The sequence below is a fragment of the Pseudophryne corroboree genome, chromosome 3, assembly GCF_028390025.1.
Source record: "Pseudophryne corroboree isolate aPseCor3 chromosome 3, aPseCor3.hap2, whole genome shotgun sequence".
Classification (NCBI taxonomy): domain Eukaryota; kingdom Metazoa; phylum Chordata; class Amphibia; order Anura; family Myobatrachidae; genus Pseudophryne; species Pseudophryne corroboree.
The window spans coordinates 454,782,027-454,809,141 of NC_086446.1; the positions used below are offsets into that span (position 1 = coordinate 454,782,027).

General features: G+C 43.1%; 1 protein-coding gene across 6 annotated transcripts in view; it reads right to left on the reverse strand.

Moving 5' to 3' along the window:
• Positions 1 to 4,150: 4,150 nt before the first annotated feature.
• Positions 4,151 to 27,115, reverse strand: part of LLGL2 (LLGL scribble cell polarity complex component 2) — a 153,002-nt gene continuing 130,037 nt past the window's right edge. For 5 of the 6 annotated variants that reach the window (XM_063960613.1, XM_063960612.1, XM_063960609.1 and 2 more), the window contains exons 18-26: positions 26,601 to 26,717; positions 26,259 to 26,425; positions 25,921 to 26,185; positions 25,218 to 25,371; positions 25,093 to 25,124; positions 21,485 to 21,535; positions 19,677 to 19,719; positions 5,851 to 5,900; positions 4,151 to 4,655 (exon numbers count right to left, since the gene is read on the reverse strand). In XM_063960613.1, the coding sequence (XP_063816683.1) occupies positions 4,648 to 4,655; positions 5,851 to 5,900; positions 19,677 to 19,719; positions 21,485 to 21,535; positions 25,093 to 25,124; positions 25,218 to 25,371; positions 25,921 to 26,185; positions 26,259 to 26,425; positions 26,601 to 26,717 (887 nt within the window). In that variant the 3' untranslated portion in view covers positions 4,151 to 4,647. The remainder of the gene's footprint in view (positions 4,656 to 5,850; positions 5,901 to 19,676; positions 19,720 to 21,484; positions 21,536 to 25,092; positions 25,125 to 25,217; positions 25,372 to 25,920; positions 26,186 to 26,258; positions 26,426 to 26,600; positions 26,718 to 27,115) is intronic. The other variant, XM_063960610.1, reaches the window with a different exon arrangement.

Genomic DNA, 27,115 nt, shown 5'->3' on the forward strand with positions numbered 1-27,115 from the left:
AATACGAAAATGTAAAATACGGCAGCTTAGTAAATGAGGCGTAATAAATTCAAAAAGTTGCACAATCACACATTCGATGTCATTCGTGATGAATCTCCCTCCAAATCGGCACAAATACGAATTTTAGTAAATATACCCCATGGAGTTTTTTAAACTTTTTTTGGTGTTGTTTTCTCCGTACAGTGACCGGGAACCCCAAGTAGTGCACCAATGTCCCCTAGCATGGCTTGCTACGATTGCCATGCTTTGGGTAAGGTGCCTCATTCCGCTACCGCTGCGCACAGGTTACCGTTCTCAATTGTAGTCCATGTGGATCGTAAAGTATGAAAAAGTAAAAAAAAAAAAAAATACAAAAACTTATGTCGACCTGTTGTCATGTCGGCCTAGAACATGTTGACTTACTGCCGATCAACAGTGGTCGACCTAGACAGTGTCACTCTAAAGACCGGATCCCAGTAAATCGACCTGAGTTCCAGAATATTTAATCAGAAGAGAAGACTCCTGACTCGACCACCTCCCTTGGAGCTGTACCCCCAGGCCACCTACGGAGGCTTGCATCCGTCGTCAGCAAAGTCCAAGACTGTGTTCCGAAACTCTGACCCTCCACAAGGTGAGAGACATGTAGCCACCATAACAGGGAGATCCTTGCTTTTGGCGATATGGATATCCACTGGTGCATGTGCAGGTGAGACCCCGACCACTTGTCCAAAAGATCCAGCTGGAACGGATGGGCAGGGAATCGGCCATATTGGATTGCTTCGTAGGAGGTCACCATTTTGACCAGTAGTCGGATGCAAAAGGTGCGCTGAGATCCTACAGAGTCTGAGCATAGAGCGGACCATAGCCTGAATTGTCGAAGCTTTGTCCATAGGGATGAAAACTTTCTGAGACACAGTGTCCAGTATCCTCCCCAGGAACTTCCAGGTGTGATTTTTGGAATTTAGGATCCACCCATGGTCCTTAAGAAGATGTCTAGTCAAGTTGATGCTTTGTAACAGACGCTCCCTGGACACCGCCTTTATGAGGAGATCGTCCAAGTAAGGGACTATGTTCACACCCATCATGCGTAGCTGCAGCATCATTTCCGCCATAACTTTTGCGAACACCCTTGTTGCCATGTATAGGCCAAAGGGCAAGGCCTGGAACTGGAAGTGGCGGTCCTGTATTGCGAATCTGAGATAAGCTTGATGCAGGGTTCATATCGGAATGTGCAGATACGCATCCTTGATATCCAGGTATACCAGAAATTCACCTTCCTCCAGCCCGGAAACCACAAGCTTTGAGAGATTCCATCTTGAACTTGAACACCTGTAGATACGGGTTCAGAGATTTGAGGTTTAACATTGGCCATACCGAACCATCCGGTTTTGGTACCACAAATAGGCTTGAATAAAAGCCCTTGCTTCTGAGCAGAGGAGGGACAAGAACAATCACTTGTGTGTAGAATTTTTTGAATTGTGTCCTGCAAGGTAACTTTTGCTACAAGTGAAGCTGGTAAGCCTGACCTGAAGAATCTGTGATGGAGTGCTTGAAATTCCAACCAGTACCCTTGGGATAGGAGATCCCTCAACCAAGGGTCCTGGCAGGACTCCACCCATACATGATCGAAATATTGCAGTCGAGCACCCAATTGAAAAGTTCCCCTGCAGCTGGGGCCAACAGTCACGCGGAAGGCTTTGTGGAGGAAGAACCTGAGGTCTGGTCCAGTGATCCAGCAGCCGCTGGTCTGAGAGATTTACCTCTATTTCCTCTGGCCGTATTTGAGGCACCCCTGGCCCTGCCTCTAAACCTGGCCACATGAAAGGACTATAGAGAGGGACCAGGGTAAGGACTTCTAGCTGGTGGTATGGCAGGCAGCAGATGGGTGGACTTAACTGCCGTTGCTTGAGAAATCTCCTTATTTAATTCCGCCCCAAACAGGGCATCCCCCGTGAAGGGAATATTTTCCATACCTTTCTTTGGAATCAGCATCGACTGTCCATTGTCACAGCCACAGAGTCCTGCGGGCTGAGACCACCATAGCCGTGGATCGGGTATTAATGAGGCATATCTCCGTGATTGCCGAACTCATGAAGTTAGCAGCATCCTGGATATGTTGCAGTAGGGTCAGGATCTCATCCTGAGGCAAAGTGTCAAACCCCTCAATGATATTACCAAACCACTTAACCATGGCCCTCGTGATCCACCCACAAGCAATGGTGGGCCTCTGTGCAACTCCCACTGCGGTGTAAATGGATTTGAGTGTAGTCTCAATTTTAGTCAGCAAGGTCTTTTAGAGAGATAGCACCAGGTACAGGCAGCACAATCTTACATGACAGCCTGGACACGGAGGTATCCACAATCGGTGGGTTATCCCATACCTTCCTATCCTCAGGGGGGGCAAGGGAAGGAATTTGCATGTTTAATTTCTTGGAGATGGCGAATGTGGCAGTAAATTTTGGTTTTACATTAGTAAACAACTCTTCATCAGATTCTGTCTATCTGGTATATTGAGGACTTCTCTAATAGAATATATAAGGGCTTCCACACCCTGAGACAGAGTATTATCACCTTCTACTTCCACTTCAATCTGCCAAGTCATTTTCAGAGTCAGATTGGAGTAGATGTTGGAGTGTGCATTTATGCGAGACCAGCAGGGGGGGCTGTGAAGCCGGTCTGTGGTCAGCAGCATTGACTAAAAAAATCATCCACAGATTTCTTTAGCATTTGCCTTTCCAGTCCAATTCAGAATTAATATTAGATATCATTCCTTTAAATGATTCTAACCACTCTGGTTGCTGTATACTGCTTCCCTGAGAAGGGAGAGAGCATTGATTACAGAGTAGAGAACCCCCTGGAGAAGGGGAAAACTTTGTGTTGCAGGATGGACACACAGTCTTTTTAGCAGACATGCTGATAAACACACACAGTAAGTGAAATAATACAGAAATAGTGAAAAACACTTTAATATGAACACAGAACTCCAGACAGCCTGTATGGAGTGATATAGAGAGGGATGAGACCAGCACACAATGCCTCACAGCTAAAGCAGCGCTTTGCTGTGCATATACCAGAGCCTTAGATAATGTAACTGGTTTTCTGATACTAGAAAAGCTCCCCCCTTTCTATAAATCCCCCTGGTACCGTACAAAGTGACTCTGGAGGATCTGTGTAGGAGCAGCGCTTCCCTGCATGCAGTCAGTGGGCTAAAGCAGCAGGAATTGGCGCCTCTTCACCGCTGGTGCCGCTCTCCGGGAAGCCCCGCCCCCGTAATGGCGCGCAGTCCCCTCACATGTATTATACTGGCATTTGTGTCCAAATTGCAGGAAACGGGGTTAAAAACTGTTCCTATATTAGCGCCAGTGTGGGTGTCCGCAGCGGACACCACAGCCAAGTGCCCGCCGCGCCCTTATGCCGCCACTGTCACCGGGAACCCGGTGTCTGTACTCGCTGCACTGCGTCTTCAGCATCTGTTAGGGGTGGCGGCATGCTGTTGGCGTGCGTGCACACCCTGGGGGTATGCGAAACAGCATCTCAGGAGCTTTGTCCCGTCAGCGGGGATACGGACTATTAACCCTATAAGAGGTTGGTTCAGTCCCCCCTAAGTCCCACGACGCAGGCATATTGGTGCCAGCCACTGCTGCATGAAAATAAACTTAAACAAATTTCTGAAGAAAACACTCTGGAGCTCCAGAGAATGCACCCGGCTCCTTGGGCACTTTTTTCTAAACTGAGTCTGCAGGAAGGGCATAGAGGGGAGGAGCCAGCACACACTGAAGATTTCTGAAAGTGCCAGGCTCCAATAGACTCGATCTATACTCCATGGTACTAATACTTCCCAATATTCCGTAGGACATTAGAGAAACAAAAGGTTTTTCGTGCCCAATGTTTTACTGTGGCTTAGTAGGATACCACCCTAAATAGGAGTGTGTGTACACTTATGACAAATTGAAGAACTCTACTCATTCAGTTTATCATTTTTGGAACATACCTAATAACATGGTGCAATGAGTAATGTTCTATAACCCACAGCAACTAGATGATAATTAGCTTTTAGCAGTCTAGTGTAGGAAGACTAATATGAAATGAACATTGATTGCTATATCTTATTACCATTTTATTAAATAATCCCCAGCATGTTATATAAGTCAAGGACACAATACATCCACAATTAGCTGGAACATATAATTTATTTGTGTGCAAGTCGACCAAAATGGTTATTTCCTACAAAAATAGATTGCATGGCAGCCCAATCACTGGGAAGCACAATACCCAATAAATTCAAGGCACCCAAACATCAGGGCGGCTTGCACCACTTTTTACAGTATAAAAACATTAATCCTAAATAATTCAATAAAATGCAAAATATCTTTAAAACAAATAAAAACATTAAAAAAAAACAACATAAAATAGTTTGGCCACAAGCCTCCAAGGAACTTCCTCACACGCACAGAAGAGCGGATGGTGGATACTAGAAAAACATATAACTTAGAAAACTATTTCCTGTAGAAATGGCTTAAGATGTGCGTGTATGGCCACAAATGGAGTCCAAACCCTGGAGATAAAGCATCTGATGTTGTAACTTGCTCAGTTCCACAGGCTTAAATCAGTAGTGTATTTACGTTGGGTCTTCTGGAACCCAGATTGTTAGCATGTCGTCGGAAGGTCTCATTCTGCTTCAGAAAGAAGAGAGAAATAAACAGCCAATATTACACTTGCTCAAATAAGATCTGCGCAATTGAATCCATTTTGTGTTATTTCATACTCTATCTACATAATAATAAATTAGATACAATGCAATGGCTATATCCTATATGTTTCATGCAAAACCCCAATCTTTACATATTTGTATTCTTTAGGAGGAAGGTGGAGGTCATATGTAGAAAACATTCTTAATTTATGTTTTAATTTATGGGACATTAGCTAAAACGGTAAAAAAAGAAAAAGAAAAAGAAAGTATCTGGCGGGCTGCCACACTGTCTCTGCAGTATAATATATTAACCATATAGAGGGAACTTAATTACTAGCAATGTGCCACAGAGTCTCTCCATATCTTTGCGCATTGGGGGTAATTCAGAGTTGATCGCAGCAGCAAATTTGTTAGCAGTTCTGAAAAACCATGAGCACTGCAGGGTGGGCAAATATAACATGAGCAGAGAGAGTTAGATTTGGGCGAGTTATTTTGTTTCTGTGCAGGGTAAATACGGGCTGCTTTATTTTCACACTGCAATTTAGATTTCAGTTTGAACATACCCCACACAAATCTAACTCTCTCTGTACATGTTATATCTGCCTCCCCTGCTGTGCACATGGTTTTGCCCAACTGCTAACAAATTTGCTGCTGCAAATAACTCTGAATTACCCCCATTATTCCTTACACCTCATAGGAAGTGTGCAGAAAATATAAGCAAAGAATATCTACTGTATTAAGCAGTAATGAAAGCAGCTGAATATCACAGTGATGTCCAGCGGCCCACCCTAGGAACTGAAGTTCCCCCAAAGGTCTATATCGCAACTGTACAATGCAACAGTAACTCAACTAACAGGCCTATTTATTGATTACAAATACTTGATTCCAAGAATTATAATTTCTTATTGTGGCAAAAACAAATGAAGTATCACCAGCATTTAACAAAAATTACACACAGGAATAAGAGAGCTCCAGTAGGAGTCAGTCTCTGTGACGTCGTAAGATGATCGCTAATGCGAGAACCATACTTGTAGGTATTCCCTGAAAATGCCATTCTCAGGGTATTTTCCCCAAGTAGGGGAAAAAAACAGCAGTAAAGCAATAATAAAACTTTTTTTAAAACGCAAGACTGATGGATAAACCCATTTTGCATATTGACATTCAGATATAAAATACTGTACCTGCTCCATTACTGAGTCTGATCTGTTGGGAGTTTCTTTCCCCAAAACTTCTGCAGGACAGAAAAGAACAAAAAAAAAATGAAACTTGGCACACCATTTACTGTATAGTCTTCTTAATTTAGAAATTTTTTATTTGCCTATGGACTTTTGTACTTTTCTTTTTGCAAGCAACTTCTATATCGCACCTATCTCCCAAAAAATCTGCTTTTCGCAGCCTTTGCGCTCCTGTTTATCGCACCTATCCTATTCCAAAATGGCGACAACAGGATTCACGTCATAATTCTAGCAGGCAAGAACAGAAATAAGTATAGGAGAAAATGGTGAAATCTGCCTGTACCAGAAGCTGATTGGTTGGTACTTTATGTCTTCACCATGGATCACATGACATGTTATCTCCACGAGAGGCTGCTGTGTGCACATGTACAACTGCTTACTGCACATACACTAGTGGCCAAAATTGTGGAGACCTTTTGTAAAATGTGCATTTTTGAAGTTTAACAGCTTATAGCACTAATATGTATTACTATTATGCCAAAAAGCATACATCATTACAATGTCAATTCCATTTAGAACATAATACAACATAATACAATTAACTTTATAACAATTTTACATTTTAAAAATAAGATTTTAAACCTACTGGTAAATATTTTTCTCCTAGTCCGTAGAGGATGCTGGGGACTCCGTAAGGACCATGGGGTATAGACGGGCTCCGCAGGAGACATGGGCACTATAAAGAACTTTTAGTATGGGTGTGCACTGGCTCCTCCCTCTATGCCCCTCCTCCAGACGTCAGTTAGAGAACTGTGCCCAGAGGAGATGGACAATGGGGGTCATTCCGAGTTGTTCGCTCGCAAGCTGCTTTTAGCAGCTTTGCACACGCTAAGCCGCCGCCTACTGGGAGTGAATCTTAGCTTAGCAAAATTGCGAACAAAAGATTAGCAGAATTGCGAATAGACACTTCTTAGCAGTTTCTGAGTAGCTCCAGACTTACTCGGCATCTGCGATCAGTTCAGTCAGTGTCGTTCCTGGTTTGACGTCATAAACACACCCAGCGTTCGCCCGGACACTCCTCCGTTTCTCCAGCCACTCCCGCGTTTTTCCCAGAAACTGTAGCGTTTTTTCACACACTCCCATAAAACGGCCAGTTTCCGCCCAGAAACACCCACTTCCTGTCAATCACACTCCGATCACCAGAACGAAGAAAAATCCTCGTAATGCCGTGAGTAAAATACCTAACTGCATAGCAAATTTACTTGGCGCAGTCGCACTGCGGACATTGCGCATGCGCATTAGCGACTAATCGCTCCGTTGCGAGAAAAATATAACGAGCGAACAACTCGGAATGACCCCCAATATGAGGAAAGTATTTTGTTAATCTAAGGGCAAGATTCATACCAGCCCACACCAATCATACCATCTAACCTGGAATATATGCAACCAGTTAACAGTATGAACAAAGTCCGATTCTAACTGTAACATAACCCTTATGAAAGCAACAACTATATACAAGTCTTGCAGATGTAGTCCGCACTGGGACGGGCGCCCAGCATCCTCTACGGCAGGCATGTCCAAACTGCGGCCCTCCAGCTGTTGAGAAACTACACATCCCAGCATGCCCTGACACAGCTTTAGCATTCTCTGACAACAAAACTGTGTCAGGGCATGCTGGGATATGTAGTTTCACAACAGCTGGAGGGCCGCAGTTTGGACATGCCTGCTCTACGGACTAGGAGAAAAAGATTTACTGGTAGGTTTAAAATCTTATTTTCTCTTACGTCCTAGGGGATGCTGGGGACTCCGTAAGGACCATGGGGTTTATACCAAAGCTCCCAGCCGGGCTGGAAAGTGCGGATGACTCTGCAGCACCGACTGAGCAAACGCAAGGTCCTCATCAGCCAGGGTATCAAACTTGTAGAATTTTGCAAAAGTGTTTGAACCCGACCAAGTAGCTGCTCGGCAAAGCTGTAATGCCGAGACGCCTCGGGCAGCCGCCCAAGAAGAGCCCACCTTCCTAGTGGAATGAGCCTTTACCGAATTTGGTAACGGCAATCCAGCCGTAGAATGAGCCTGCTGAATCGTGTTACAGATCCAGCGAGCAATAGTCTGCTTAGAAGCAGGAGCGCCAACCTTGTTGGCTGCATACAGGACAAACAGAGCCTCCGTTTTCCTAACCCTAGCCGTCCTGGCTACATAAATCTTTAAGGCCCTGACTACATCCAGGGACTTGGAGTCCTCCCAGTCCCCCGTAGCCACAGGCACCACAATAGGTTGGTTCATATGAAATGAAGAAACCACCTTAGGCAAAAATTGAGGACGCGTCATCAACTCTGCTCTATCCACATGGAAAATCAAATAGGGGCTCTTGTGGGACAAGGCCGCCAATTCGGACCCCCACCTTGCAGATGCCAAGGCCAATAACATGACCACCTTCCACGTGAGAAATTTTAATTCAACTGTTAAGAGGTTCAAACCAGTGAGATTTCAGGAAACTTAACACCACGTTAAGGTCCCACGGTGCCACCGGGGGCACAAAGGGGGGCTGGACTTCTGGGAGAGAAGCCAATTCCCTCTGAAAGAATATAGATAGGGCCGAAATTTGTACCTTAATGGAGCCTAACATCAGGCACATATTATTATTATTATTATTATTTATTACCAGTTATTTATATAGCGCACACATATTCCGCAGCGCTTTACAGAGAATATTTGGCCATTCACCTCAGTCCCTGCCCCAGTGGAGCTTACAATCTATATTCCCTACCACATGTACACGCACACACATTCACACTAGGGTTAATTTTGTTGGGAGCCAATTAACCTACCAGTATATTTTTGGATTGTGGGAGGAAACCGGAGTACCCGGAGAAAACCCACGCAAGCACGGGGAGAATATACAAACTCCACACAGTTAGGGCCATAGTGGGAATCGAACCCATGACCTCAGTGCTGTGAGGCAGTAATGCTAACCATTACACCGTCGTGCTGCCCATATCCACTCCTGTCTGTAGAAAGTGGAGAAACCGGCCCAGATGAAAATCTTCCGTAGGAGCATTCTTGGCTTCACACCAAGATATATACTTCCTCCAGATACGGTGATAATGCTTTGCCGTCACTTCCTTCCTAGCCTTTATCAGAGTAGGGATGACTTCCTCCGGAATACCTTTCCCAGCGAGGATTCGGTGTTCAACCGCCATGCCGTCAAACGCAACCGCGGTAAGTCTTGGAACACACATGGCCCCTGCTGTAACAGGTCCTCCCTGAGAGGAAGAGGCCACGGATCTTCTGTGAGCATTTCCTGAAGATCTGAGTACCAGGCCCTTCGAGGCCAATCTGGAACAATGAGTATTGTCTGCACTCTTCTTTGTCTTATGATTCTCAATATTTTTGAGATGAGAGGAAGAGGAGGAAATACATAGACCGACTGAAACACCCATGGTGTCACTAGGGCGTCTACTGCTACTGCCTGAGGGTCCCATGACCTGGCACAATACTTCCGAAGCTTCTTGTTGAGCCGTGACGCCATCATGTCTATTTGAGGAATTCCCCAAAGACTTGTTATCTCTGCGAAAACTTCTTGATGAAGTCCCCACTCTCCTGGATGGAGATCGTGTCTGCTGAGGAAGTCTGCTTCCCAGTTGTCCACTCCCGGAATGAAGACAGCCCCAGCGTCATGCGGTGGATTTTGTAGAAGCCGGGGAGGACTTCTGCTCCTGGGAACTAGCCGAAGCAGGTGTTCTCTTTCCTCTACCCTTACCTCTGGCAAGGAAGGAGGAGCCCCGACCTCTTCTGGACTTATGCGACCGAAAGGACTGCATCTGATACTGTGGAGTTTTCTTTTGCTGTTGGGGAACAAAAGGTAAAAAGGTAGATTTACCTGCGGTAGCTGTGGCAACCAGGTCCGCGAGCCCCTCCCCAAACAACACTTTACCCTTGTAAGGTAAAACCTCCATATGCTTCTTTGAGTCTGCATCACCCGTCCATTGGCGGGTCCATAGAGCTCGTCTCGCAGAAATAGCCATGGCATTGGCTCTGGAACCCAGCAGCCCAACGTCTCTTTGAGCGTTCCTCATATATAATACTGCATCTTTAATGTGGGCTAAGGTTAATAAAATGGTATCAAGGTCAGCTGACAAGGTATCTGTCCATGCTGCAACTGCGCTACATACCCATGCCGATGCTATTGCCGGTTTGAGCAAAGCACCTGTATGCGCATAAATAGACTTTAGAGTAGTCTCCTGTCTGCGATCAGCAGGATCCTTGAGGGCTGCCGTGTCCGGAGACGGTAGCGCCACCTTCTTGGACAGGTGTGTTAAAGCCTTGTCCACCCTGGGAGAGGATTCCCAATGTACCCTGTCCTGTGCCGGGAAAGGATACGCCATAAGAACCCTTTTGGGAATCTGCAGTTTTTTATCTGGAGTTTCCCAAGCTTTTTCAAATAACTCGTTAAGCTCATGAGATGGGGGAAAGGTTACCTCAGGTTTCTTTTCCTTATACATGCGCACCCTCGTGTCAGGGACAGAGGCGTCATCTGCGATATGCAAAACATCTTTTATTGCAATAATCATACACTGAATACTTTTTGCCACCCTTGGGTGCAATTTTGCATCATCGTAGTCGACACTGGAATCAGAATCCGTGTCGGTACCAGTGTCTACTATTTGGGATAGGGGACGTTTTTGAGACCCAGAAGGGCCCTGTGATCCAGTCCAATCCGTGGATTGACTCCCTGCTTTCTCCCTGGACTCTGCTTTGTCCAGTCTCTTATGTAATGAGGCCACACTTGCATTTAACATATGCCACATGTCCATCCAATCATGAGTCGGCGTTGCCGACGGAGACACCACTCATCTGCTCCACCTCCTCCTTGGACGAGCCTTCCGCTTCAGACATGCCGACACGCACGTACCGACACCCCCACACACACAGGGATATATCTATAAGGGGACAATTCCCCAACAAGGCCCTTTGGAGAGACAGAGAGAGAGAGAGTATGCCAGCACACACCCAGCGCCAATTGACACTGGAATAAAACCCAGATAGCGCTTTGATATTATATATATATATATATATATATATATATATATATATATATATATATATATTCACAGGAACAATCCACACTCTGGCCTTATCCACAAATGCTGGGGTGACTTCCATATAATAATGAATCCTCAAGATCCATTAGTACAAATATATCCAATGAAAAATAGGAGCACTCACCAGTCTTCTTAGTATTCTCATTATTTATTAGCAGCAAGACATCAATAGAGGGGTGTAATCGACGTTTCGGTTCCCAAATGGAACCTTTGTCAAGATCATAGAGTACAATGAAATGTCCCCTTATAAACACCAGAGTGACCCTCCCCCTAATTAATACAATTATCTCTTATCCAATAATGCACCTACATCAAACATAAGTAAAATACATATACAGACAGTACAACTACAGACAAAACATGTACATAAAAGCTGAAATCCATAGATACCGAATAGACACATAGTTCACGAATACTTGCTATATTCAGTGTTGGTTTGCGGCGTGCGTTCCACTGCATCTTAGACTTCCGGTGTTTGGACGCAAGTTCCGGGCACCTGACCGGAAGTACTCAATATCGTCATACGATCCCACGTTGATTACTGGCTCACAGTGCTCCGGTCTCCATGGAGACCAGACAGCATGTCAAACATACCTATAACTCACACAACATCATAAATAATGTGTGCTGGTCTAATGTAATCAGCTGGTGAGATATTGAGACAGGGAATATTATAAAAGAAGAAAAAGAAAAAGTAGTGAACTTAATGTGTCGATTCGGAGGGGTCACATGGAGTCAGTAATACGTGAACCTTAGGGGGAGGGTCACTCTGGGGTTTATAAGGGGACATTTCATTGTACTCTATGATCTTGACAAAGGTTCCATTTGGGAACCGAAACGTCGATTACACCCCTCTATTGATGTCTTGCTGCTAATAAATAATGAGAATACTAAGAAGACTGGTGAGTGCTCCTATTTTTCATTGGATATATTTGTACTAATGGATCTTGAGGATTCATTATTATATGGAAGTCACCCCAGCATTTGTGGATAAGGCCAGAGTGTGGATTGTTCCTGTGAATATTTATGTTTCAACTTTCAAGTTGTAACTTTATGTCCGGCACCAGGCAAACAGGATTGCTTATCTTAAAGGATTTTTATCAACATTATCAGATGTGAAGATATGATATGCCTTAATGGAATGGCTTTAATGCAGACGTGAACTTCGGATATGGACTAATGATTTCATATATATATTTTTTTCTGGATATTTTCTCTGGACTTTTTTTCTGTTTTTCTTTTTTCTGTTTTTGGATATATTTTTTTAATTTTACTCATTTTTTCATTTTTTTGTTTAATTTGTTGATTTGACTCTGTGGCATAGACGGCCTTACTGTTTTAAATATTTGCTCACTTAGGTGATTTTCCATTTGCTTGGCATATGGATAACATTGTGTCTACTGAGCTTTTATTCTCAGCTGAACATGACCTCTTAGCTCTAACTGATGAAGATGCAGAAAGGGTACTATCAGGTTTTAGTGATTTTGAGCGATTACCTGCAGAGAGTGCATTAGATTTGTATCACAAATTACTTAATTTACAGAAAAAGGAAGTGGACCTTCTGCTACATGGGCAATTTTTGTCCGATTATTACAGAAAGAAACAACTGCCAAGGGGTTTCCGTATTAAAAACATCCCCACGATTGGGAGGAACAACCCAGCCTTTTGTAGCAGATGGTGCTCGGTCCTGAACAAATGTTCCTTTGATTTACTTTTGCTTGTGATAGAAGAGGTAGGGGTTGATTTGAAGAAAGTGAGGACGGAGTTAACTGATTCACGCTCGGTAGCAATTGAGGTTCTGCAGGCAGATACCTCACAACAGTGGTTGAGTAAACTTAAAGACCAGACTGATAAATATCATAAAGACTTGGTAACATTTAAAAGGGCCAAACTCACTAAAGTAGAACGTGATTATAAGGACCATAGAGTCTATAGATGGCTCACAGGTAGTGATAATTCACTAACATTTAGATCAAGAAATAATAGACGCTATCAGAATCAGTCCCAATTTGATAGCTTATCATCCTCAGACAGGGACTCCTCTGATTCCCAGATATCTGGCAAACCTCCCCTACCCAGGGCTAATACCCGTTCTAAAATCAATAACGCGGCTTTAAACGCAGAAGGCTCCACCTTCGGCGGGGCAAACACAAAAGAGAAAAAGAAGACCACAAAAGCGCAGAAGAATTAGTAATTAACCTATCTTCGCATAAATTATCAGAACCTGAGACTAGCTTATTATCAAGGGGACTAGGTTTCATTCCGACACCTAAGTTTGATAACTTTAGATGGTCAGTTGATAAATATAAACTGGGTAGGAAGCTCAGATTAACAGAGAAATTTCAAAATACACGAAAAATGGATTGTGCTAAGACACAATTTAAGAAAAAGAGTAGATATGATCCACCCTCACTAAATCCTAGCATAAAAACGTTTACTAGATTACTGGATCGAAACATACAGGAATCACTCACCACACAGAAACATGTTAGATACAATTTGAGTTCACTTGAAAGGAATGCACTTAGAGACCTTAAGGATAATCCTTTGATAACCATACGCCCCGCCGACAAGGGGGGTGCGGTGGTAATATTAGATACTAAGGACTATGATAATGAGGCAATGAGGCAGCTATCGGACAGGGATACTTACAGGATCTTGGGGGGAGACCCCACAATTCCCTTTAAGAATCGCCTGGATAGCAGCCTAGATTTTGCTTTTTCCAATGGGTGGATTGACTCTGATGTACTAGATTTTCTTAAAACTGATTACCCTATTTGTCCTATGCTCTACCTGTTACCTAAGATACACAAGACTTTGATGGGACCTCCGGGTCGACCAATCATTTCGGCCCGGAACCCTCTATTTTCATCTGTGGCTCAATTTGATAGTTTTCTTCAGATATATGTCAAAAAGACTAAGAGCTATATACAGGATACGAGTGATTTTTTGGGTTTGATCAGTACACTTCCAGCTTCACTAAGGGGGATCCTGGTTACGATGGATGTGGTGTCTCTATACACCGTCATACCACACAATGAAGGTTTGATGGCTGTACGTAGAGCCTTATCTAGTACACAGATGATCTCTCCACCGATTGAATTTTTGGTGAACTTGTTAGAATTGACTCTTACGTGCAATTATTTTCAGTATGGCGGCCGATACTATCTCCAAACGGCGGGGACCGCGATGGGCAGTAATATAGCGCCATCGTATGCAAATATATATATGGATGCTTATGAGAATACACATTTTCCCGCTGTTTGGGGATAGTATCGGCTTCTATTGTCGCTTTATTGATGACGTATTTTTGATTTGGTTGGACAGTGAGACGGCACTCCAGAAGATGCTGGAACACCTTAATGGCCTAGACTCTCCTATTAGATTCACTATGGAGTATAGTGGGAGTGAGATTAATTTTCTTGATGTGACCGTCTATGCCACAGAGACCGGGTATGGGCACAGACTGTTCAGGAAGTCCACAGATCGCAATGCTCTATTACATTTTGATAGCCACCATCCAGGCTCACTTAAACAGAATATGCCTATTTCACAATTTTTGCGGGTGCTTCGAAATAACTCAGAACCCGACACAGCAGTGATACAAATGGAAGAGATGAAGTTGAAATTCTCCTCTATGGGCTATAGTCAACGGACTATTGATCATTGTATACAAAAAGCTCTTAAGATTTTTTCGACAGGAAACACTAAGAAACAATGCAGGCCGCAAAATCCTTTTGTGGTCACAACAACGTTTGATACTGCGGGTCCTGTGGTTCGACGAGCAGTAAAAAACCTCTGGCCAGTGGTTAAAAGTGATCCAGCCCTCTGCAAATATTTACCAGCAAAGCCTCTTATCAGCTTTAGAAGAGGACGAAATCTAAAGGATATTCTCATGCAGCCGGATAGACCATTAAGATCAGAATCTGATTCTTGGCTATCGGTACAAAAGAAGGGGTGTTTTCGGTGTGTGAATTGTACAACTTGCAGGAGCATGACCTCCGGGGAATACTTCCACCATCCACATACAGGTCAAAAGATTAAGATCAGCCAGCGAGTGAGTTGTACTTCTGACTTTATCATCTATACACTCACATGCCCATGTTCCCTGATGTATGTGGGTAAAACGGTGCGCCCATTCCGTGAAAGGATGGCGAACCACCGTTTATCCATTAGGACAGCACTAAAAGAGGGACATTCGGATAAGCCTGTTGCGAGGCACTTCTTTGAGGCAAAACACAGTCTGGCTTCATTGAAATGTATGATTATTGACCGTATAGCTCCTTTGAAGAGAGGTGGAGATAGAGCAAAACTATTGCTCAAACGTGAGGCATCATGGATTTTTCGACTGGATACTATACGCCCCAAGGGCCTGAATGAGGGCATCCAATATGGCATTTTTCTGGAATAATTCTTCAAATATACATGGAGTAAAAAAAAATTTTCCACATATATTTTAGATTTTTCATTTTTTCTTTTTTTTCAATTTTTTCTTTTTTATATTTTTTTGCTTTCTGTGGTTCCTACTGATGGACGGTCTGTGTCCGTGCCCGGGTTTTTATTTTTTTTTCATTTTATTTCATTATATTCTTACTTTTGATGGATGAATAATAATTCAGAGATTATACAGTATATATAGCTAGACTGTTCATACAGTTAGACTTTTTTCTAAGGTTCACGTATTACTGACTCCATGTGACCCCTCTGAATCGACACATTAAGTTCACTACTTTTTCTTTTTTTATAATATTCCCTGTCTCAATATCTCACCAGCTGATTACATTAGACCAGCACACATTATTTATGATGTTGTGTGAGTTATAGGTATGTTTGACATGCTGTCTGGTCTCCATGGAGACCGGAGCACTGTGAGCCAGTAATCAACGTGGGATCGTATGACGATATTGAGTACTTCCGGTCAGGTGCCCGGAACTTGCGTTCCAAACACCGGAAGTCTAAGACGCAGTGGAACGCACGCCGCAAACCAACACTGAATATAGCAAGTATTAGTGAACTATGTGTCCATTCGGTATCTATGGATTTCAGCTTTTATGTACATGTTTTGTCTGTAGTTGTACTGTCTGTATATGTATTTTACTTATGTTTGATGTAGGTGTATTATTGGATAAGAGATAATTGTATTAATTAGGGGGAGGGTCACTCTGGGGTTTATAAGGGGACATTTCATTGTACTCTATGATCTTGACAAAGGTTCCATTTGGGAACCGAAACGTCGATTACACCCCTCTATTGATGTCTTGCTGCTAATAAATAATGAGAATACTAAGAAGACTGGTGAGTGCTCCTATTTTTCATTGTATATATATATATATATATATATATATATATATATATATATATATATATATATATATATATATATAATGTGTATACACCCACTGCGCCTTAAAAATGCGCCCCCCCCCCCTCTTTTCAGCCCTCGGTCACCGAGTTCAGCAGGGGAGAGTCCGGGGAGCCAGCTTCTCTGCAGCGTTCTGTGGAGAAAATGGCGCTGTTAGTGCTGAGGGATCAAGCGCCGCCCCCTTCAGCGTCGGGCTTCGGTCCCGCTTAAATATACAAAAAATGGCGGGGGATCTCTGCATTTACTGCCTCCGCAGCCTAATGTACCCTTATATGCCAGTCCAGAGGTGTATTGCTGCCCAGGGCGCCCCCCCTGCGCCCATCAGTGCCTGTTCAGTGTGTGTAGTGTGTGGGAGCAATGGCTCGCAGCGTTACCGCTGCGCGCTTACCTCAGTGAAGATCTGAAGTCTTCTGCCGCCTTGAAGTCTTCTTTTCTTCTTATACTCACCCGGCTTTTATCTTCCGGCTCTGCGAGGAGGACGGTGGCGCGGTTCTGGGACGAACGGCGGGGTGAGACCTACATTCCGACTCCCTCTGGTGCTAATGGTGTCCAGTAGCCTAAGAAGCAGAGCCTATCACTTAAGTAGGTCTGCTTCTCTCTCCTCAGTCCCACGATAATAAAAAACCTAACAAAATTATTTTTCAGAGAAGCTCTGGAGAGCTCCCCTGTAATGCACCCTATCTCCTCTGGGCACAAAATCTAACTGAGGTCTGGAGGAGGGGCATATAGGGAGGAGCCAGTGCACACCCATACTAAAAGTTCTTTATAGTGCCCATGTCTCCTGCGGAGCCCGTCTATACCCCATGGTCCTTACGGAGTCCCCAGCATCCTCTAGGACGTAAGAGAAAACAGTTATACGTATTGAAGTATGAGAAAGTACATTTCTTAGTTTCGCACAATATTCATTAGTACCTAGTTGGGAAGCCTTTTGCTGCAATTACATAACTTTCAACATTGGTGGCCATTGAGTTAGGACCTTTGGCGTGCCGAAAGCATGCCTGCGTCAGAAAAGGGGTGTGGCCTAGAGAAAAGGGTTGGAGCCTGGTGTCACTCCAGTGTCAGTCACTGTGGGGACGTGCCCAGCACTCTCCGATATGCTGTGCTGCCCCCAGGCTCTCTATGCACTGGGAATAGACAATGTGCACATTGTCTATTCACCCGCTGCTTACCTACTGTTCCCTCCTCCCCACTTCGGGACAATGATGCATTTGCTGCTATTTAAAGTGCCATTGACCACAAATTCGTTCCACACCTTTTGCTGCAATACATCCCCACAGTATAACACTAACTGGATGCTTCATAGTAGAGTAGGTGTTGTGCACTCATGTAGCAAATCTTCGTTAATTCTTCTGCGGACATATTTTATGCCATCACTACCAAATATGGATATTCTGTTTTTGTCACTCCAGATGACAGTTCCATTGTTCTTCGGACCAATTAATATGCTTTTTAGCACATTTTAATCTTTTCTGTCTTTGTGTGAGAGATAAAAGCATCTTTTCCCTTGGAATTCAGACAATTTTCTTCTATCACTCAAGCACAGTTTTTTCATTCTTCTATCACAGCATGGTGTTGTGGATCTTCTCATACCTTTACAAGCTTGGTTTTGAATAGACAGTCTGTTGAGACATATTCCACAGTTTCGAAATTCCTCCTTTGGTTATGTTGCCACCTACTTTAATTATAATTTTGCTGTAAGTGTTATCTTCTTCACGTAAAGGAATTATTTTGTATCTCTTTCTAGGTGTCAAGTAGGGAGGCCAATCCCGGGATCGGGATCGGCGGGACCCGGGATTGGCGGGATCCCGGGATTTAGGCCCAAAAACATCCGGGATTGGAAGCTCCAATCCCGGGGATCGAGGGATCAGCGTTGAGCGTCCTCAGGACGCTCAGACGCTGCCCGGCTCCCTCCTCCTGTCTCCCCCTGCGCAGCGTGACCTGTGACTGTGAGGTCACGCTGCGCTTTCAGCAGCCGCCGAGCTGGAAAGTACGGCAGTCTTCACCCGCCGCCTCCTCCCGGCTCACCCTGTACTCACCCGCTGCCTCCTCCCAGCTCCCCTACACTCACCCGCCGGCTCCTCATCACCCACTACCTAGCTGTGCAGGTACGTTTTTTTTTTATGTCTGCAGGGCGGGAGGGGCGGGGCGTGGGGGGCGGCCGGACACAGTCTAAAGCCAATCCCGGGTATCCCGGGATTGACCATTTTTCAATCCAGATACCCGGGATTGAAAAAATGGCCCGGGATTGGCTTCCCTAGTGTCAAGTCCACTCTTTTTACTTTGCTTGTCACACTAAATAAGTTACACACCATGCTTCAGGAAATGAAAGCAAAAACCACCCATTAAACAGCGGCCAACTTAGTGATAAGCAAACAACTAAATAAGATGTTTTACTATCAATACTGGCAGCAACAAATGTGAGCTTACTCATGCTGACACCTTCTTGGATTCATTTTGTGGCATCGCAACACCCGACTGGCTCTCAGAACAATCACTCCTATTGGTCAGTTTTGAGTTGAAGAAATTCCCTTTCTTTACAGATAAAGTCTCCCTATCTTTATTTAGCTATAACTTTTTATGTAATAAAGACAATTCATTGTGGTGAACTGCATTATATTGTGCATAAAATTATCTTTCCAGTGATATATACCTTCATAAGATTGCTCTGGTGGCTTCAAACACAGAGCAACCTAGAAAGGTTGATACATGGGACAAGACCGATACAAATGAGGCACATGTAACCATATGAATACATGGCTCTCTAGAAGTCAGTACAGGTTGAGAATCCCATATCCAAATATTCCAAAACACGGAATATTCCGAAATACGGATTTTTTTGAGTGAGATAGTGAAACCTTTGTTTTCTGATGGCTCAATGTACACAAACTTTGTTGAATACAAAAAGTTATTAAAAATATTGTATTAAATGACCTTCAGGCTGTGTGTATAAGGTGTATATGAAACAAATGATTTGTGTGACTGTACACACTTTGCTTAATGCACAAAATTAGAAAAAATATTGGCTAAAACTACCTCAGGCTGTGTGTATAAGGTGTATATGTAACATAAATGCATTCTGTGCTTAGACTTAGGTCCCAACACCATGATATCTCATTATTGTATGCAATTATTCCAAAATACGGAAAAATCCGATATCCAAAATACTTCCGGTCCCAAGCATTTTGGATAAGGGATACTCAACCTGTATTACACAACTCCCAGTTTATGTTAAAGGGAAAATAGATCAATAATTAAACAAACATTAAAGACAGCAAACATTACCATTAAATATTTAGAATCGCAGAGGACATAACTTGTTATATTAACAGTATGGCACAAGTAATCTAATAGCAGGAATTACTTACATTCTAGATCCTTCTAGAGTATTCTGGATCTCCTTCAGCATCACTGTAAATATAAACAGTGCAGATATTGGTTATGACATAATTATTTTTGCTTTATTCTGGATAACTCAAAAAGAGCATTGTCTGCAACAAATTGTTAGTGTGCCTTGAGGACCAAGGTTTGTAATGACTGTTGTAGACACTGGAAACTCGTCTAGGCAACTAGGGAAAGGTGAGCTTCCAAGAACACTTGGATGGAAAAGCAGTACAAGAGCAGATACAGGTCTCTCATGGACCTCTAGTTATCACCACCAAATAGTAAACAAGAGTCACTGACTGGAAAGGATTACTATCTTACCCAAATCAATGAAACAGTGGGGATGAAGACTATTCTTCCCTACAGAAGTGCTACATCTCCCATTAGTGTCCACACATGGCTGATAAAAAGAAATTCCATATACTCCTAAATATTGTGCAGTATGATCAATGTAACAGTATGATAAGCTACAGTGCTGTGTAAAGGAGGACTAGCAAAACTAAAAATTCAGTGTAAGTGGATTGCAAAGAATTAAAATAATGAAGTCATACTTCTCTTGTAAACATAAATCATTGGCCTGATGCCTCTATTCTGTACTGCACTTCAACTGCTCGCCAGACAGATGTTAATGCCCCTCAGCCATGTATCTATTAATAGGATCACTTTGGAACAGGTTAATAGTACAGAGCATAAGGCAGTGGCGGCACTAGCGAGTGGGGGACGTAATGCTTTGGTGCTGCTGCTGGGCCATCAACTCAATCCCAGGATTGAGTTTTTATCAATCCGAAATACCGGGATTGAAAAAATGAGACAGGAGACAGGATTGACTTTCCTAAAGCACAACCCACTCTGGATAAAAAAATGTGGTCATTTTAGACATAAGCCCCAACCTTACGTGTGTTTAGTTGGCAATCTGGATCAAAATCTGGAAACAAACACCAATTAAAACTGCAGTAAACTCACACTGGCAAGGCTGTGCAATTATCAGCCAACCCTACTGGGCCCCAGGCTACTGCATATCATTGGTTCCCAATATGCATGTGTATAAAAATTGCATACAGAAAGAGCAGTTTATCAGATTATGTTATCTGATGTACGGCTGTATTGGACATCAATCATAAGGGGGGTACACATGGAGAGATCCGTGCTTAAATTCCAAGCAATCTGACTAGACTGCTTAGAAGTTAAGCACGGATCTCTTGTGTGTATGACCCCCAGCGATAGCAATGCGCGGCCCCACGTGTCGCTATCGCTGGTGCTAGATTGGCCTGCATGCAAGCACAATCTAGCACATCGCTCATTTCACCCGCTGGTGAAATGAGCGCCCCCTCGCTCAGCACACATCGCACTGAGTGGGGGGTGGGGGGGTGGAGAGAGATGTGTGCTGAGCGGTCTGTGATAGATCGCTCTCCACACATCTCTGCCAGTGTCACGTAGCCGCTGCGGCCCTCCCCCCGTTCGGTCCGGCCGCGCCTGCATTGGCCGAACTGCCCCAACGAAACGGCGGCCAAACGCCGCCGTTATGCCCCCCCGCCCAGCGACCGCCTCTGCCCGTCAATGGTGAACGTAGCGGTCCGACGGCCTTCAGCCGTCTGGCATGCGCCGGCACACTGCGGCGCCGGCGCATGCGCAATTCTGACCCGATCACACCGCTGCGATAAACTGCAGCGTGCTATCGGGTCAGAATGACCTCCAATGTTCTTTTATTTTACAGATACCACTTCTCTCTGACACACACATACGTTCTGTGTCTAAATGGGAGACCACGGCGTAAAGTAAGGAAGGTACTTACTCTCATCATTCAGCAATGCATGCTCCATCAATGGTCCTCTGGCCCTGTGTGCTGACATAGAAAGAAATGGCTATTGCTAACATATGGCTAATCGAGGTCAAATTACTAATTACTTAAAAAGAATAGTATAAGATGAAGTACAATTATTGCTCTATTTATCCAAGATCACAATCAAGTGTTTATACATATTTGATAGTATTTGCAATATGCAGGTTTCCTTTTGTTACGTACAAGTTATAGTGCTCAATTACCAATTATAAAACGTTTTTTTCTCAGATTTTCATTATCCTATTATTTTACAACAAATGCTCTGTTACGCCAAATTCTTATCAGCTACTAACGGAACACACCACAGTATGTGGCTAAATACACATCGGATACCTCTTATATGGTCAATAACAATACTGTATTTTTCAGGTTACCATTTCTCTCCCTACAACAAAAGGGACGAACAGCACCAGAGCAGTAGATGAAGGTATGAAATTACCATATACATATGAAATCAACATGTAATTTCATGGGTGTATTTTATTACCCACATTTCATCTGAACTTTTTTTGTAGTTTACATGTATAGTATTAGCAATGGCTTACTTGGCAAACTACACGTAGAAGCATTGTGTGCTACTATTGGGTGATCAGATAATGGACACATTTAGTCTATCTTATACCAGGTACATGGTATAAACCTCTTTATATGTTGTCCATCACTGGAGTAAACAAACTTCTGGGGAAAATTCAACTAGCAGTAGAACCTTGTTCAAGATAACCTTGTTTGTACAGTATATGCTCGCACTGGATAGAGATGCACAGATTTTCGCTCCTATAACCAATGGAACCTCACGTTTAAATGAATCTGAACGTAAGAGCTAATATAATTCTGCAATATACAAGCAGCCTATTTGGACTTCTTACAATAAAACTCAGGTACTGTATGTACTACATGTGCAGAGCATATCACAATGGTTACAACCTGTTTGAGAGTCACTAATAAAATGATGTTAAAATCTAATGTCTTAACAGTATGAAGGTAACCGAATATAAAGATGTTATTGTAGAGGAATGAGGCAGACTTCTGTCTCCTTTACAAAGCAGAAAGGCGTCAAAAGTCTGATCCTGCTCAAATGGGCGCCACCTAATACAGTGCTAACATCACACGAGAAATGAATAAAAATATATACATTCCTTAAGGTTGTTCCATAAATATTTTCATCCACATCGAGTTATTGCAGATTATCCACTCCACATGTGGGAAAAAAACAAACTTTCATGTGTAGCACAGTAAAATTTAATAACAATTCACACAAATAAAAACATGAAATCTAATGTTCCACGGTGATGTCCCTAGGGGACTGAACAATTACCAGATACGATGGAGAACTGGTAGTTAACAGTTCTCAAATACAGCTCTTATATTTAATCCGAAGAGAGTCCACCCGGGTCGGCAAAACTCCGGAAAAAAGAAATCGATATTGGTCTATTGTGTCAGAGGATTCAGATTTCCGGAGCTGACCCTGAGGTGCTGGGCGGAGGCCAGATCGATTTCTTTAAGTTTTGCCTACCCGGGTGGACTCGCTTCGGATTAAATATAAGAGCTTTATTTGAGAACTGTTAACTACCAGTTCTCCATCGTATCTGGTAATTGTTCAGTCCCCTAGGGACATCACCGTGGAACATTAGATTTCATGTTGTTTTTATTTGTGTGAATTGTTATTAAATTTTACTGTGCTACACATGAAAGTTTATGTTTTTTTCCCACATGTGGAGTGGATAATCTGCAATAACTCGATGTGGATGAAAATATTCATGGAACAACCTTAAGGAATGTATATATTTTTATTCATTTCTCTTGTGTGATGTTAGCACTGTATTAGGTGGCGCCCATTTGAGCAGGATCAGACTTTCACGCCTTTCTGTATCTTTTAAAGCGTTTGAAGAGTCACTTTTTTCAGATTTTTGCTCTATTAGGCTGCCTGTACTTGCTTGCGTAGGGATTCATTGCCTAAATACTTCTTCCTTTACAAAGCAGCCTTCAGTACTGTCATTGCTACAGCTAGTCCTACTTATTTTGTGTGTGTGAAAAGTTAATCTTTTACATAAGGCCAGGATAAAATTTTGGTTGGCCCCCTACTTTGGAGCTCTGCTCACTACAGGGGAGGGGCATGTACAGCAGTTCATCAATAAAGTGCCACACTGTCACAGCTGGTGCCTGGCTGGAGATGGCATTGGAAGAAGCAGCAGAAAAGAACCCAGAAGGAATGGGCCAGGCACGGGTAGGAGCCAGCTGATCAAGAGAAGCTGGCCAACATTTAACAGCATACTGACTGTGGAAAGAAGTGGGGCCCTAATGCAAAATAGAATTCTGTGGGGGTTCTAGAGAATGGTGGGAGGGGGGTTGTTGGGAATCACTAAACTACTAAAAATATGGGGTCAGGGTATGATTATAGTAATAAAGCTGGCAATACTAAAACATAAAAAAAGTGGCACAGATTATCTCTTCGATATATACTAAAGGGGACATAATATTCTTTCAGGTGTGAGATACCGCTGGCGTATAGGATTACTAGTCTAATTAGGGGGCCCATCATACTATTGTACTAAAGGGGGCACAAATCATAATAAAATTTAAGGGTGCACCGATTATTATTAGACTAAAGGGGGCACTAATTATTAAAACATCTACAGATTATTATTTTGTAGACTAAACTGGGTACAGATAAAATGTATTAGAGGGGGAACAGTGCTTTGGTTGCATAATATTATGCCTTTACACACCCCTCCATTTGATGACCACACATACCCTATGGCTCATAATACTCCTACATTAGGCACCTGTCACTACATTTCCATGGTGGGCATTCATGCCCCAGTCCAACACTGCATACGTCTTGTACTTTAGGCTTGGTTGTGTATTATGTGAGGGTCTTCTCTAGGAATAATTGGTATGTCCCATAAGAATCATTCACTAGAGAACATGGGAATCCTAAAACACTAGTGAAATGTGCGGCCCAGTAAACAGACTTATCCTCATACATATAGCCTCCGTATGCCACGCAGCGCGGGGTGTGATACAGAAGATAGGCAGTCATTAGGTCTGCACCATAGGGTCGACAGGGTCAAAAGGTTGACCCAAATTATTCTAATGTTTGGATGTTATTTTGCGTTTTTAAACATTTTTTACCCAAGAAAAGTGTTTGCTCGCCACAAGGTTACTAAAGGTAAGTTGGTGACATGGATAGTAAATACAGCAAAAGTTGTAAATAAATGAAAAAATCCTAAAAATCAACCATATGCGTGTCAAACTTTTTCATGTCGACCTTTTGACCATGTCGACCTATTTGCAACCTTTTAACTGTCCATCTATCAACCACCTCCGGCACAGCGAGATGACTGGTGAAAGTGAGCTGCTAGGTCTCGTACAACGGTAGTGTTGGGTGTCTTTTTTCGCTGAAAATGTGTATTTGGTGCATACTTCATATACAGATTCAGAGACTCAGTGGCAAACAGATATGCAAGTGTCTCATATCAAATTAATCAGCACAGTCTGTTGGTTACGACTAAGACATCTGTATGCTGCAACAGAATAGCATTCAGCGATTTCCTACTTACCATCTGTATCTCCATCACCCCTGCCGGACACCCTGCAGGAAGAAACACTAGATTACTTTCACAAGAACAGGCAAAGCCTCCTCCTGTGATCATACTCATACTGCCTCCTCACTTTGGTTACTTGCCTGGATCTTTCATTTTTCTTTTCTGTGCTGTTCCCTCTTTGCGGCCTTCCACTGAATGAGGGCTCAGGGGTATCAACCCTGCATCGAGGTGCAATAAGCCAGCATGTGGACAGAGAGAAACGCTCCATTTCAGAAGGGGAGATGAGGTAGAAACCTAAAGTGAAAACAGACATGTCAGATTTACCATTGCTAGGTTCTGACCATGGCATTCTACAGCAATGATTTCCTTGGTCAGCATAATATGGAATGTCATTTTCCTAATCAAGGGTAGCAAAATGTTGGATGCAACAGAATCTTTGACATTGTAGGAGCTTTTCTCATTCGTTTTTATGAAACACTGATCATGCATAATATTGATTTAGAACGCTTCTATGATACACTGATCATGCATATTATTGCTTTAGAACGCTTCTATGAAACACTGACCATGCATATTATAGCTTTAGACTGACTCAAATTCCTGGTTAGGAAAGCATAACATTTTATATCCCCATAAATTAAACAATACTAAATGAATGACAGCAGCAGCACTAGCTGGAGAACGATACAAAGCAAACATGATATCCACCAGCACATCAGTGGAACAAAACATACATCTATTTCTATAGATAAAACGCCTGTAGTACCTGCACTTTGTAATAAACCTCTATCAAAGTAGCTGTCAATGGGGCAGGTGCCCACCAGTATGAAACTTTGTACTCACCTTGTCCATACTTTGTAAACACACAGGATGCAATTCCACTCACATCCTCCTTTCGGATACAGTCGTACCGCACTTGTGGCTTAAGTTGAGGCAAGGACACCACCTGGATGTCTCCAAGATTCGTAAGAACAGTGAGGTGGTTCTCATTGTGGTCCTCTGCCCGGCAGCTACCAAACGTGCACACTGCCGCCTTGCGTACCCGGCACCCTTCTGTGGCTGTCAGTTTCAGCTTGAGCTTACTGCTCACTTTTGGCAGGGTGAACACCTGCAAAGGTTATATGTGAGCCCAATCTCCGTACAAACGCAAAACACAACCCACTCACACAGACTACTCCTACCTTAAACTGTTCCTCAGATATCACTAGCAATTGATGGCTGCCTTGCATATCCGGGCTTTTGGAAAGATCATGAGCAGCTTCAAGAGGCTCTGGAAGGGGAACACTGTGACCATCCAAAACTAGAATCCCCACTACTGGAGCTCGATGCATAAGCTGAATTTCCTTGGCTGAGATAAAACAATAAAAAATAGGACATTAAAATAAAGCCAAAAATCAACATTACAAGCACATCCCAAGCACGTGACCAGGGTAGCACAGTGATCTCTCTCTAAGAAGATAAAATAGATAAAATGCACATTATAGGCAGAAAGATCTTAACAGCAATCACCACGTACATCTTACCCTGTGTTGCAGACACTGCCTCCTCCATCCGTCGCTCTGTTGGAGGTACTCGCAAGGAAAAAGCATAGACCGTACCGCCATTAGTACCAGCCCATAATGATGGACAATGTCGGGAGCCTGGCAAAATACATTTGTAAATAACCAAACTTAACACAAGGAGAACTGATAATTGAAGAAAACAATATAGATATGAAAATTACAGAATATTTTAAGCTCCAGTATAGCTGGTGAATTTGGACTTTTGGTGAAAGCATTATCTGCACATTGTGTAGCTTTTTAGTTCATTCTAACATACAGGTATAACGTGCACCAGTAATGTTTCCGTAGCTCACAAACACTTTAAAAAATGGGAGTACCATCTTAGATTAGAAATTATAGCTCTTCTGTTGCAGTAATACATAGGAACTCTTTACATGTTGGTATTATCTTGCAATTCATCATGTGTGCCAGGTTTTACAGGTCAGTCCTAATTAATCACTGGCCCTTTTCTGTCTTCGCCTTTGTACTTGTATGGA